Consider the following 14,507-nt stretch of genomic DNA (forward strand, 5'->3'; position numbering starts at 1 on the left):
CTGGGAAGGCCATGGGACCAGGGCTCCCCACTTTTTAACATGGGCATAATTTGGGGGCCAGTGGGCAAGGGTGCAGCCCCTACTGGTGCCACTCCGCACTTGCTCAAGGCTTGCAGTTTGGGGGGCAACACCATCTCCTGTCTCCCAAACTATGTCCATGTTAAAAAGTGGGGGAGGGCATGGTCCCCTGCTCCCCTCTGGTTCTGGCACCGGTGGGCCTGTTTCCTTACAAAACTGTGAGGTATATGACTTTCACTACAATTTAGATCCATCTGCATCATCTTACTCCACAACAGATGTTTTTCTATTCGAAATCAATGTTGAGTGTGGTTACCAAGCATACAAGGGTAACATGATTTTTAAGAACAGAATATCACTCACCACTAGGGTGTAGCAGTTAAATGTGTATCTTCAGGAGACAGTATGTGTCTATGGATTTATTGGGGTAATTCAGATAACATACATATCTCAGCTCTGTGATGTGCACCTCTTCATGCTGTAGTTTTTTTCCCACTAAAATAGAATTTCATGAGTTTGTGCTTCTGTTTTACAGCTAGGGATCATTAAATATGAACAATAATTTGCTCTCCAGATATGGATGGGATTTTCAAAAGCACTCAGCCCCATCATGCTCCCAGTGAAGTCCATAGGAGTTTTACCATTAGGAGCAGAGTCTGGTCAATACTGAGTCCTTTTGAAAATCCCACACTGAATGTCTTTGTATTATAATCTGGTATTTCTCTTACTTTATTTCATAAATAAATACCCTTTTCTAGTAGTGAGGTCTGTTAAATTGTGTAATAGCCTCCAAAGAGCAACTTGATCACTTGGGACATTTAAAACTTGACAGGGCACTAGAGAATGTATTGTAGGGAACAGATCTTTGCCAGCAGGGGAAGATTGGACTTAAAGGACTTCACCCATGTCTATTTTCTATTGGGTGTATCTGTTTGAAGCTGGTTTTGCCTTGCAGAACCCATTTCCTTGTATTGCACTAAATGAACCCTATAGGCAGGGCCATCCCTACCCATATGCAAAGTACGCAGCTGTGTAGGGCACCAGGAAATTTGGGGCACCACATTTGCTGGTGCCCTGCGCAGCTGCGTGCTGCTCCAGCCCTGCCCCCACTCCACTGAGGACTTCTGCAGGGGTCGGGCCTGCACTCACCATGTGGTAAGTGGAGCAACCTGGCCCCAGCCTTCTCCACTCCCCAGGCTCCCAGCTGCGCCACCAGCGAGTGCTGGGGGGCAGTTCCCCGCTGCCCCCCAAGGCTGGGAGCCAGGGGAGCAGAGTGGGCTGGGGCAGGGGGGCGGTTCCCCCCTGCCCCCTAGTCCCCCTCCCGCAGAGGCTTGGGGCCAATCTTCCCCCCCAAACACACACTCCCCAGAGGCCTAGGGCCAGCCCTTCCCACCCCCAGAGGCCTGGGGCCCCACACAGCCCCCCCACAGGGGGGCTGCGTAGGGCACCAAAATGGCTAGGGACGACCCTGCCTTTAGGTGCATACAGATATCAGGATATCCAGATCTAGATGTTTGTTTCAGGCTCTCATTACCTGTAGGTAATGTTTAGGGTTCTGGGTTCTACTCTTTTTAAAATTGCATTGTGTTTAATAACTGTCGACGATTTCTGTATCAAATGTACTTAGTTTACAGACAAAAACATATTTCCCTCTTAATTTGTGAGCCAAACTCGGTGCTTTCCTTTTTGTCATAATAAAGGTCCTACAGGCCAAACTACTAGTAAGCTGTCAGTGGCACTTGTTTAATGGGTTTACACAATGTAAATGATTGGAACATAACAATTCTGTTGATGACACACAAGAAGCTTTGGAATCCAGCTCACTTGCTTAATTTTTTGACTCTGCAATGCTCTCTCTGTGTGTTTATGTATATACAATTTGCTGGGGAGGCGGTTATATTGTATATACACACATTTCATACAGACACTCTGTGTATAAATATATATTTTTAAACTGCAAATAGTGACTTGTTAGATAGAAATAACAGTAAAATATTTCCATGAGGTTTAAAACAATATATTCCTCAGATTGTGGTACATTGCCCAATCAACAGGAATGATTTAATCAAAAAACAATTTTAAAGTGCTACTTTGGTATGGGCACTATTTCGTTTGTAATGCACTGAAATCATTACGTCTTTAAGGCCTTCACTCTGAAAGGAGCACCTCAGAGCAGGAGAAACCAGGGCCGCCTGCCGGCTCCTTTCCCCAATGAGTGACGGTAGGGGAGAGGCAGTTGGCTCTGCTTTCAGGATACTTGGCGGATCCGGTCACCATGCTGGCTGGCCTTTTCAAGGCTGTCATCAGATGTCAATGATGATGTCAACATAGAGTATTGCCCTCTGAGCAGTATCGCCAGCTTGGGAGGATAAATATAACTTTGCTCATCTCACCAGTTTTGAATGATTAGGAGGATGATATTTGCTAAATATATTGTGTGTGATATGATATTGATATATGTGTGTAACTGTTATATATGAGTGTGGGGGGGGTTGTCTATGTATCTGTTCATACAGGTACACACACACACATAGTATGTAATAAATGTATGTGTGTTGTGTTAGGCTTGTTTCAAATCTTGTGGTTTGTTATTCTCTCCTCCTCCCCCCTCCTCCGAAGAATCAAAGCATTTTTCAAAGGACTTAATTTCCATGCTCTGGAGCTCATGGGCAACCATTCAATAAAAGCAAAATAAGGAATGTGGTCATGGTTCTAAAAACATTTCACATTCTTCGAACTAATGCCAGTTATATGCAATGACAGTAATCCTGTCTAATCCCCACACATTTTATCTTTGTACACCTGCTTCTACTGTCTCTCTTATCAATTTATTTTACTTAGAGCCAGAACTATAGAAGAAGGCAAGGCAATGGAACAAAAGAGGCATATGTGCTAAATATATTGTGTTATAAATTTGCATTGTAGAAAAGTATTAGGACATGTTGTAGTTCATTGCTTACAGTCATCTTCTGTTATTTTTTTTTCTTTTTGTGTGTTTTATTCGGCAGGTTAACTGAAGCACACCGAATAGCTGTCAAAGTCATAAGGAGAATGCAATATTTTGTAGCCAGAAGAAAATTTCAGGTAAGCAGCAATATTAACAAGAGGGACAAATGAGAAAGATAAGCGAGGGGGGAAACAATGGGTTGGACTTTGAAAATGCTCAGTGGGTGCAACTGGCCCTTGAGCACAAGGCTGGGAAAAGGCCTATGTACTTAACCACTAGGCCTCATGCTTGCCTTCTACATAGGGGCAAATTTCACAATGTGTACAGAACATCAGTGTAGTACTCCAGAACACTCAAGCATTCAGCATTTCTAGAATCAGCCCCATCATTCTTTTTCGCTCATCTTTTTTTGTTGCACCTTTAATTTCCAGAATAGTGTAAAAATTATCAGGTTTTTTCCTTTTGAATAAAATGATCAATATGCTCATGTGTATTGTTTAACAAACAGAAAAGATTACATAAAGGGTCCTGCTACAATGCAGTTGTATATGTATTTTATGTGATAATCATCTAGTAAACGTCTGAAAAAAAGACTGGAGAATAGTTTGAGTGCAACAAAATAGATGTAATTGTTTTAGCAGTATATAATACAATGTTGCTTTCAAAATCACGATCAAGATTTTCCAGAATGACTAATGGTTTTGAATGCTCAACTTAAGACATCTTAAAGGGGCCTGATTTTCAGAAAGTACTGAGCATCCACGCTCTGAACATTCACTTTCTTTAAGAAGAAAAGGAGTACTTGTGGCACCTTAGAGACTAACAAATTTATTAGAGCATAAGCTTTTGTGAGCTACAGCTCAGTAGCTCACGAAAGCTTATGCTCTAATAAATTTGTTAGTCTCTAAGGTACCACAAGTACTCCTTTTCTTTTTGCGAATACAGACTAACACGGCTGCTACTCTGAAAACTTTCTTTAAGGACTCTCAAGTTATTCATCCAAAATTTGAAGCACCCAAAATCATTTGTCACTTTGGGAACTCTCTTCATTCGCCTGCCTAAGGTCTAATTCCCTAATTTCTCATTACAATAGCACTTTTAGTATTAATTTAATTATGATATTCTTCTTGTAGTAACTAGTGACCTGATTTTCAAGGCACTGAGCACTTCCAGCACCCACGAAGTTCAATAAAATATGTGGAGGCTAATTACTTCTAAAAATCTGGCTACAAGTTTCCCACACAATCCATTAAATTAATAGTTTTCATACTATTTTTGAGGTGATATAAAAAATAAAAAAGAGAGAATATGGAGTATGGAGAGACTAGGTTTCCAGCAGGTTTGACTTAAGCCCTAAGCTTCTTGGCTTTTTGAGCTAAGATCAAAAGTAATCACAAGGGTCAGAAATGTGAGATTAGAGTGCTGTGTTCAGAAGCAAAGGACCTGAGTTTATAACTTTTTTTTAAGATATCCTAGCCTAGAAATCTTTGTGTATTAGATGAGTTTGGGAAATCAATATTCAGATGACTTATGGCCACAAAACATAGGCTAAGGTAGACCAGAGTTGGAGATAGATTTGGGGAATTCAGATACAGATGACTTGAGTTTCAGATGTGCTTGAATGTCTTTACTCAAAAGATACTGAATTTGAGATGGATTTAGAATGTTGAGTCCAAATGGTCTGGACCAAGGATAAATTAAGGGGGAAAAGAGCCCAGTATTGGGGAGTCTGAGAATTACTTGCAGGGCCAGCCTTAGGGAAAATGGTGCCCTGGGTGAACTTGTATTTTGGCTCCCCTGCCGCCTCCCTGCCTAATCCGTATTGCCCCTGGGCCATGCTGCCTCCCCCGGCCTTCCACCCATCCCCCATCATCTGTAACCCCCACTGCCTCCCCATCCATCCACCCCCTCCCCATCACTCCCGGACTACACTACCTCCCCACATTGCCCTGAACTCCCTTCTGTGGCCTAGTACCCCAGGCCTGCCCTACTCCTTGCCTCTTGGGCACAGCACCACCCTGACCACATTGCCCACCCATAACGCTGGGCTCAGGGAGTTTTGCCAAATTTGCCAAATTTTCCTGGGGGTCGCCATTATACTCTTCCACTAGTTGCACAGTATATTGTAGTATTTTTCAGTCAGAACTTGAGAAGGGATTGTGTTTAGTCGAGGCACGTCTGTGGACGCTGTTCCAGAAATTGGCAAGGGCATAAGATGTTCAGGTCTAAGGAGGGCTATTGGAAAAATAGAAGAAAAAGAATAGAAGGAGAGGGATAATCTTGATTCTTTCCAAACTTTAGACTGGGCTCAGGCAGCATTCAATGTAGAGTACTTTACAACACAAGGCTTTAGTGCTGATGATTTGATAGCAGGGATAAAGAGAGTTTTAGGGAGGGGAAGTGAATTTTTATTGGGAATGAGGAGAATTAATTATGCACATGGTAACACATATTTAAAAATAAAAACAAAAAACTTAGTACATTTAGGCTCTGGGCCATGCATCATCTGTAAATAGAGAGTGTCCAAAAGAAGAGAGAGAGAGTTAGCCAAAATGCACTCAAAGCACCCCTGCCAGTCAATCCAAAGAGTGATATTGGCACTGTTTCTCTGGGGGAAGACAATAGCCTGTTTTTCTGGCCAGAAATAGTGATGTGTCAGCGTCTACTACAAATGTAGCTGAGAAAGCCGGGGGGGGGGGGGTGAGTGTGTGTGGAGGGGTGGTATGGCAATAAATTGAAAGCTTTAAACACACAACAACAAAACTCTAAGCCCTGTTGAAAGCAATGCTACAGGTAACTACTGATTGAAGAGCACGAGAAGCGTATTTTGTCATTAAGAGTTTTTGCTTCTTCATTTTACAGGCTTTGTTTCCACTCCAGTTGCATGCTTTTTATTTGAAATTTCTATATGGCTGCCTTCCAAGCATGACTCCAACACATACTGTAGGTGTTCTGTGCATGTGTGCAATGGTGCATGCTAATGGCTCTGGCTGAAGCTGTGGCAGAGTGGAAACAGACAACAAGATGACTAATGAGCTGTTTTCAGTTATTTTCAATTACTAGATTTGCCGTGTACCTTTTTGTTCTTGATCCAAAGCCAAAAGGAAGACATCTTGCCCCATATTTCCCACTGGGCTGATGACTCCGAAAATGCTTATATTTTCAAAAGCAAATCAGCTTTTTCCTCCCCTAATTTGTCCATATTGCACCTTTTATAATCACATCCTTTTATGCAAATTACCCAAGCTTATTTTTAAATTCTGTCTCACGAGCCATATCCCTCAATTGGCAGTTAGCAGCAACAGCAGCTGGACTCAGGCTTAGAAAAAGGAAAAGTCAGAGAAACCCTGTAGTTTTAGCCTTTTTGCCTTTATAGCTTCACTTCTATTTTTAATCTTAGTTAGTTTTTTTTGCATCTAGAAGTGTGAGTAGATATGGGCCCAAACCAACTTCAAATCTAAATACAGTCAATCTTTGAGGAAGCTCCTATCGCACCAATGAGCTAGACCAAAACTCTGTCAATAATCATCCCCGAAGTTTGGAAGAGTTTGAATCTGGATCCAAGCTTTATGAATTGGGCTTCTCTTTACTGTGGAGGATAATGACAGAATGACGTCTATATGGTTCTGTAATAAGCTGAGGAAAGTCACACATGTAACCTTCATTAAATTATATACCATGGTGTTCTGTGCTTAAAATGGACTACGATACTTCAGTATTTTTCTCAACATGTGAGAGTGTAAAGGTGTGACTCTTATTGACAGTAAGGGGTATCGCTCAGCCATGTTCCTATGCTGAATATGCACTTCTGTAATTTCCAAGAATAACATATTTTTCAGTTATTACAGAGAACTTTCCAAAACAAAAAAAGCTCTAGAGGATGAAAACTGATGGTCCAACTGATATAAATAAGTGATGTAAAACAAGGGGTATGACACAGTCTCTCATATTACTCCTTTCACAGCAAGCTCGAAAACCATATGATGTACGCGATGTAATTGAACAATACTCTCAAGGACACCTTAATATGATGGTTCGCATAAAAGAACTTCAAAGAAGGTATGCCCTGTCTGTCTAATCAAATATTTGATTTCTCTGGTGCCGGCTGGCTTTAGAAGAGACGTGTTTTTAATGAACAGTAATTATCAAAAATTGCAAGCTGGGAGCATGATATCTGCAAGGTTTGACTTAGTCAGTTTTTAACCCTTTTTTGTACAAAGTCAACATCCCCCCCAAGAAATCAAAAGGGAAGAAAAGAAATTGAGGTAAATAGTGTGAAATTTATTGCAGGTTGTGAGCATTTCTGATCAGTTCTCACAAAAGAAAAACTCTTCCCATAGTGACTTCCCTTTCTGTCTCCTCTCTATGACTCTCCATGGTTGGGAGAAATCATTATGTCACCTGTGCTTGTCTGTCTATCTGAATCTCCTCTTCTTCCCCTTTCCTTTCCCACAATTATTCCTTTTACTTGCTTACTTTTCTGTCACATACTTTCTTAACTATTGAATCAATCATGTGAAATTTTGCCTTAAAAATGTACTTCTGGCTTTCAACATAGGTTTGATTTTTTTTCTTTGTAGCGCATTGATGAGTTACTGAGGACACCAGAACCAGATCTTGCACCCACTGAGGCCTGTGGCAAAATTCCTATTGAGCAGGATAGGGTCTACTTTTTTCAAAATAAAATGATTTTAAAAAAAAACCACCCTGTCTCTGTGTGATTCAGGGAAAAGTTATGAATATTATTAAGAAGCCATTTTATCTGGATATTCATAGTTACTGGATTCAGTGCAATACAGGTCTAAATTGCTTTAGCTATAAAACGAAAACAGAAGAAATAAGTAAAATATCAGTGTTCAGGAAAACCACAGTAACAATGCAGCTTTATTCCAACAGATAACAATGTATAAAGAGCGAGACTGCTGATTGTATGTAAATCCAGTCATGCAAGACCAGCATTTTCACTTGCCTTGCTGTTGATTTAAAACTACTGTTCTTTTGCATGTAAAATATGCATGTGTGCTATTCCAAGCGGAAAACAATAAGTTGTTTGATAATTCTGCTGCTGGCAAACTAAAATGATTGTCTGTTTTCTTTTCAGATTGGATCATTCCTTAGGGAAGCCTGGCCTTTTTCTTTCAGGTATGATGACTATATATATTTTTATAACATGAATATTTTTATAACATGAGAGGCTCCATCATTCAGTGGAAATAACTGTTTGTAGACTAATGTAGACCAATCATACCGTCAATTGCTGGATGCAGTTAATAGGCCCAGTACAGCTGCAGAAGGATTTCTACCTGGCATTCATGTAGGGCTGCTGGGATTAAACAGAAATTGAGTACAGCTGTTAAAAATGTGTACCAGGACAAAGAAGCCTGAAAACTTCTCTTACTATAAGATTTGCCATACCAAACTGCTTTCTAAACCATTTTGGCTGGGTTTGGATATACATCGTTTACACTTCAAAAGGTCTCTTCCTTTTTGAAAGATTCTATGGGTTTGAATTTAGGATCAGCATTTTCAAAAGCACCTAAGTCCTGTTTTTGCAAAGTGACTTTAGGCACTTAGAAGCATTAGTCTCACTGAAAGTCAGTGAGATGTCTGAGTTACTACTGAAAATGTGATTTAAGCTCCTAAATCGCATAGGTGTTTTTGAAAATGTTTACCCATATACCCTATATAGTTAAAATGAAAAATAACACAAGAAACAGTAGTATCTTGCAAAATGGAAGAAACTTTTAAAGTCTGACCACTGCAGGGGACCTGCAGCAAAGTGGAATATACAGTATGCTCTTCTTCCTCATAGCTAAATTGTTGTTTAGCTGTAGGGAAAAAATTGGCTAGCTTGAACACATTTAGGTATGTTTGCACCCTGAGTTATTTTTTTTTAAAGTGCATTGTGCAAGTGAATTTTGAAAATGTTGTGAGACTTCAGGGTTTAGGGGTTGGGGGTTTTTTTTGTTTCCTTTTTTTACTTTGGGTTTAATATTACAAATTATAGCTCTAATCTGCTATTACTGAACATAGCATTGGAGGTGACTGAAATATGTTTTATGAGACAACTTTTTGTATTTAAGGCAGAGAGTGAGAGAGAGATTTGAATGTAAAGAGCATAACTATGAGGTAACATTCCAAAGAATTTGTGAAGCTGGGTACTCTCCATCCATGCTTCATTAAGCATCAGATCCCACAGACAAGGCTACTAAAGTTTAGTCCATAAATCCTAACTCCTTCAACCTATTTTGCCTATTTGGATGATCTCAAATAGCTTTAGCGATTTAAACAAGTGTTGAAATAAAGCCATTTCGGGCCAAACCTGCCCCAGTGGCTGTCTGGGAGCTGTAATCAGCTCCATTCCAGCAGCTCACATGCAGATACTACATTAGAAGCAAAGATTTTTCAGGGGAAGAGCGGGGTCTATAAGGTATCACTGGACTACCAGGAGCCCTCAGGTTTGGCAGTGAGACCTTATGCTAGTGACATGGTCTGAAAGCCCCATCCTGGAGGGTGGGGAGCAGTGAGGGAATTCCAATTCAAACTAGGGTCTGCTACAATTTTTTGTCATGAAAAATCTTGCCCTTCATTTTGCATTCATATTTTATTTGTCTTTGGAGAACTTCTTAGTTTACGCAAATATTCAGTAATAGAAAGAAAAATTCTGGTTAGTCCATCTTCAGACATGATTATGATGCACAGCCTTATTTGAGAGCAGACTTAGGATCACCAGGGCTCCTGGCGACATTTTATGGAAGTGATGCTTGCTGTTCCAGACAAGAACATTGCAGGCCCATCACTTAAACAACTTCCTCTGCTAATCGGTTCTTGGAACAGCCTTAGTGTTGAACAGCTGCACTGAGACAACTTTTCCAGAAGTAACCATCTTTCAAAAGTGATGCTGCCAAGAATGATGCCACTCGCCATAGCCTGCCAGCTCTACAAAGTTTATGCCACTTGCAGGCTGATATGACAGCACCCACAGGGGAACTGGCAGCATCATGAATATCGACTGGAGAGGAAGGAAACTGGAGATGGTTCTTAAGGTCACAAAACCTAATTGTCTCATTATGGGTTTGCAAGACAAAGAGCAGAAATGATCTGATCTATATCTTCTTTTATCTGACCCCCTTCCTAAGTTCAAGAATGATGGGTAGGTCCCGATAAATAGTTCCAGATTTCACCCACCTCATTTTGGGTGCTAGGTGACTTTAATTTTGCAAAACTAAAACCAGGAGTGGTTTTGATTTCAATCCTATTTTATTCAACAACGTTCAGGTGGATTCAGCTAAATGTTTGTAGCTTGGCCCCTTTCTGACAGTGACACTTGCACTTTCCCATCCCCTCTGGACAGCTGAGAACCCTGAATTTTCGTAGGCATGGCTGGCCAGTCTTGCATTAAAAAGGAATTTTCAAACAGTGCATTCTTCTCATGCAAAGACATTGCTGAGAATCTCCCTCGTCAGCAATATGGGTGTATTCTCTAGTCTGTTGGATTTTTGCATTCATAGCTGTCAAAGAAAAGAGAAATAAAAATTCAGGGAAAATCAAAGTATTGAAAAGAAAAATACAAAAAGAATATTACCTTTCCAATGACTTTTTTGTGGTTTATTACCAGCTTTATTCAAAGAATCTTAAGGTCTGATCTAAAGCCCATTGAAGTCAATGGAAATGTTTCGATTGACCTCAGTGAGCTTCAGATCAGACATCTTTTGAATCTCTGTTGTCAATACTGACAACACTACACATAGTGTGATACTTACTATAGATCTAGTTTTAGATCAGCTTTCACAAGTGAATGACATAAACATGGACAAGATATTACAGATACATGATAGCAATAGTTTGCGTTAATTAGAAAAAAGAAAAGGAGTACTTGTGGCACCTTAGAGACTAACAAATTTATTAGAGCATAAGCTTTCGTGAGCTACAGCTCACTTCATCGGATGCATTTGGTGGAAAAAACAGAGGAGAGATGTGTATATAAATCTCTCCTCTGTTTTTTCCACCAAATGCATCCGATGAAGTGAGCTGTAGCTCACGAAAGCTTATGCTCTAATAAACTTGTTAGTCTCTAAGGTGCCACAAGTACTCCTTTTCTTTTTGCGAATACAGACTAACACGGCTGCTACTCTGAAACCCGTTAATTAGAAGTAATTATTGGCCATTTTCACTCAAAATTCATTAAAGACTGGAAATTTTAAGAAGCCAAAGAATATATTTTGTCAAAGATAATGCTCAGTCACCTGGATAATTAATGGTCAAATTTTGAAAAGTGCCTAAGTCCCATTTTCAAAATGAAATTGGAGAGTCAATAATATTTACTAAGCAAAACAAACACCTATGAGATGGTACAAATAGTAAAATGTAAAATAGTAACAAGCCACCTTCTGCACCTAATGAAGTTCAGTGGTTTTGAATGCAACTTCAGAGAATCCCCATGGCCATTCAGGAGCACAGGTGAAGAATAATGCCACAAAAGATTCAGTGTTTGGGTTCAAATAAATTTCCAAAAATTGGTGCCTTATCAGAACTGCCTATGTGTGTGCAACACAACTGGAAATCTCACCAGAAACAGGCTTTCTTGTGAGATTTTTAGCACTTCTTCCTGCTTTTGGGTGGACTTAGCAGGAGTTTCTTATTTTGTGTCATTCTGTTTCCAGCTAGAAACTGGAAGTGGGGAAGAAGAATCTTTCAGAAGCTTAATAAATGTGTTCAGATCAATTTGGCTTTTAAAATGGGTTAATATGTGGGATATGGGAGTCAGTATTTCTTTAAGTACTGTTTTACCCCATCCCTGATAAAGATGAGGAAGGTGGGATCAAAAAGAAATCTGCCAGGAGAGAAAAAATGCCCTCTAAGCAGACATCATTTTATATAGATACAGGCTGTTCTCCATCTTGCCTCTGAATCTGTTTTTCACTTCTGGGTGAAGTTAGTTCCCTTGCAGAAATGACGACTATGCACCACGTAAGTCCCATTTTCAAAGCTAGATGGGAGCCTATTCACCACTTAGCTTGGCCCTCCACACAGGGTCAAATTTCACCACCTTTAAATAATTACTAAGGATACTTACAGTATTTCATATTAAATTACTCCCATAGTTATTTTATAAATATTGTTATGACTTCGTGGCCAAATACTGGCATCCGCACATTCTGGAGAAGGTGCAGAAATACAACACAGCTATGTAACGAAATCCAATGTACTTCTGTTCTCCATCTCAGTTGAAGAAGGGGTCAAGATTATTTAAATTATGACCAAAATGATCTAATCACTAAGCCCTAGATAATTTTCTTATCTATTATTTTAGAGATCCCAGATGTAAAAGAATAATTCTTTACAGGTACAGCAGTCTACCTGCCTGGACTTTTAATTGCTTTAAAGAAGACAGAACAGTGTGGTGTCTTCTTTTAGTCCATTTCACTCCTAGTGACCCACAGTAGTGTGCTGGGCTTGATATATATTCCTGAGATTTTGAGGTGCCTTTTGCAGTCTGGGCTACTCCACAGGTCACACAGCTCAAATTCTCCCTTTTCTACCTTTAGAAAAATACTTCAAAATAGATTTGAAAAAATCTCTAACAACTTCATAATTTATAAAGCAATATTTGTGGTGTGCTAAAAATTGAGGCCAGTAGCTTATCCTGTGAAAATGCAGCAGATCACTTCCAGCTCAAATCATTTTCAGGCAATTTGGCAGGAACTCATGTACTGAGTTACTACCCATAAATATTTTTTCTCACTAATAAAAGAAACAAACATATTTTTAACATTCTTGTACATTATGTTCTGATGTGATATGGTATAGTACTTTAGTAAATAGTAAACTAAAAAAAGTAATCTCCCATTTCACTTCTTCTTTTTCTCTTCCGCATTTTAGATGTGACATTCACAATTCCCTTGAAGAAAATGTTTCATAAGTGTTTCAATGATTTTATCAATTCCATTTTGGGGTGACCAACTTGAGATTTCTTGTTCCTGGTTTTCATCAGTAGGAGTCTGCACCTCTGAAAATAAAGAACAAGGTGTCTCAAATTGTGCACTAAAAACAGGTGGTACCCCAGGTTAGCGAACACTTCTGGAAATGTTAGCTTATATTGTTTTTTAAACAAGTATTGTATGTGTGTGGGGGGATGAATTTAGGGTTGCCAACTTTCTAATTGCACAAAACCGAACACCCTTGCCCTGCCCCTGCCCTGCCCCCTTCCCAGGTCCTACTCCTGCCCTGCCCCTTCTCTGAGGCCTTGTTCCCCGCTCACTCCATCCTCCCTCCCTCCATCACTCACTCTCCCTCAATCTCACTCACTTTCATTGGGCTGGGCAGGGGGTTGGGGTGCAGGAGGGGGGTGAGGGCTCTGGCTGGGAGTACAGGCTCTGGGGTGAGGCCAGAAATGAGGGATTCAGGGTGCAGGAGTGGGCTTTGGACTGGGGTAGGGGGTATAGGGGGCTGGGGTGTGAGAGGGTTTGGGGTGCAAGAAGGGGTGCTTTGGCTGGAGGTGAGGGCTCTGCGGTGGGGTGGAGATGAGGGGTTTGGGGTGCAGAAGCGGGCTCCAGACTGGGGCTGAAGGAGGGGGCTCAGAGTTTGGGTAGGGGGTGCGGGCTCCAGCTGGAGTGTAGGCTCTGGGGTGGGGCTGGGGGTGAGGTGTTTGGGATGCAGGAGGGGGCTCTGGGCTTGGACAGAGGGTTGGGGTGTGGGCTCTGGGAGGGATTTAGGAGTGTGGGGGGGGTGTTCTCATCTGGGGCAGGAGGCTAGGGTGTGGGAGGAAGTTCGGGACGCAGGCTCCAGCCAGGCGGCACTTACCTCAGGTGGCTCCCAGTCAGCAGCGTAGCAGGGCTAAGGCAGGCTCCCTGCCTACCCTGGTTCCAAGTGGCTCCTGGAAGTGGTCAGTATGTCCGGCTTCTAGGCTTAGGGGCAGGCGGCCAGAGGTCTCTGCATACTGCCTGCAGGTGCTGCCCTTGCAGCTCTCATTCGCCATGGTTCCCAGCCAATGGGAGCTGCAGAGCCGGCACTTGGGGCAGGGGCAGGAGCAGCATGCGGAGCCCCCGTGGCTGCCCCTATGCCTAGGAGCCAGTCATGCTGCCACTTCCAGAAGCCACGCAGAGCCAGGGCAGGCAGGAAGCCTTAGCCCTGCTGTGCCACCAACCGGACTTTTAATGGCCCAGCCAGCGGTGCTGACTGAAGTCGCCAGGGTCCCTTTTTGACTGGGCATTCCAGTCAAAAAACAGATGCCTGGCAACCCTAGAGGAAGAACACATCAAGGGGCAACAATTTATATAATAATGATAAAGTCTAGAGATGAACTGGATAACTCAAAAGATATTCTCTATCAATCTGATAGTAAATATGCTTCCTAGTTTACATCTACAATTATTTTACCTAGTCTAAATTTAAATAGAATAAGTGATAGGCATCTGTCATGTTCTTAAGAAGATTACTCCACTGTCTGATATTGACTAGCATCAGGAAGTCTTTCCTGATATTTAGCTTAAATTTTCCTTATGTAATTTCATCCCATTATATTTAATTATACTCCCTTCTT

At 41.2% G+C, this 14,507-nt stretch overlaps 1 protein-coding gene across 1 annotated transcript in view; it reads left to right on the forward strand.

Moving 5' to 3' along the window:
* Window positions 1-14,507, forward strand: part of LOC119855632 (potassium voltage-gated channel subfamily KQT member 1-like) — a 765,296-nt gene that overhangs the window by 452,438 nt on the left and 298,351 nt on the right. The window contains exons 13-15 of the mRNA XM_043515017.1: window positions 3,027-3,102; window positions 6,930-7,024; window positions 8,067-8,107. Coding sequence (XP_043370952.1) covers window positions 3,027-3,102; window positions 6,930-7,024; window positions 8,067-8,107 — 212 coding nt within the window. The remainder of the gene's footprint in view (window positions 1-3,026; window positions 3,103-6,929; window positions 7,025-8,066; window positions 8,108-14,507) is intronic.

The sequence above is a fragment of the Dermochelys coriacea genome, chromosome 1 (assembly GCF_009764565.3).
Source record: "Dermochelys coriacea isolate rDerCor1 chromosome 1, rDerCor1.pri.v4, whole genome shotgun sequence".
NCBI classification, from domain to species: domain Eukaryota; kingdom Metazoa; phylum Chordata; order Testudines; family Dermochelyidae; genus Dermochelys; species Dermochelys coriacea.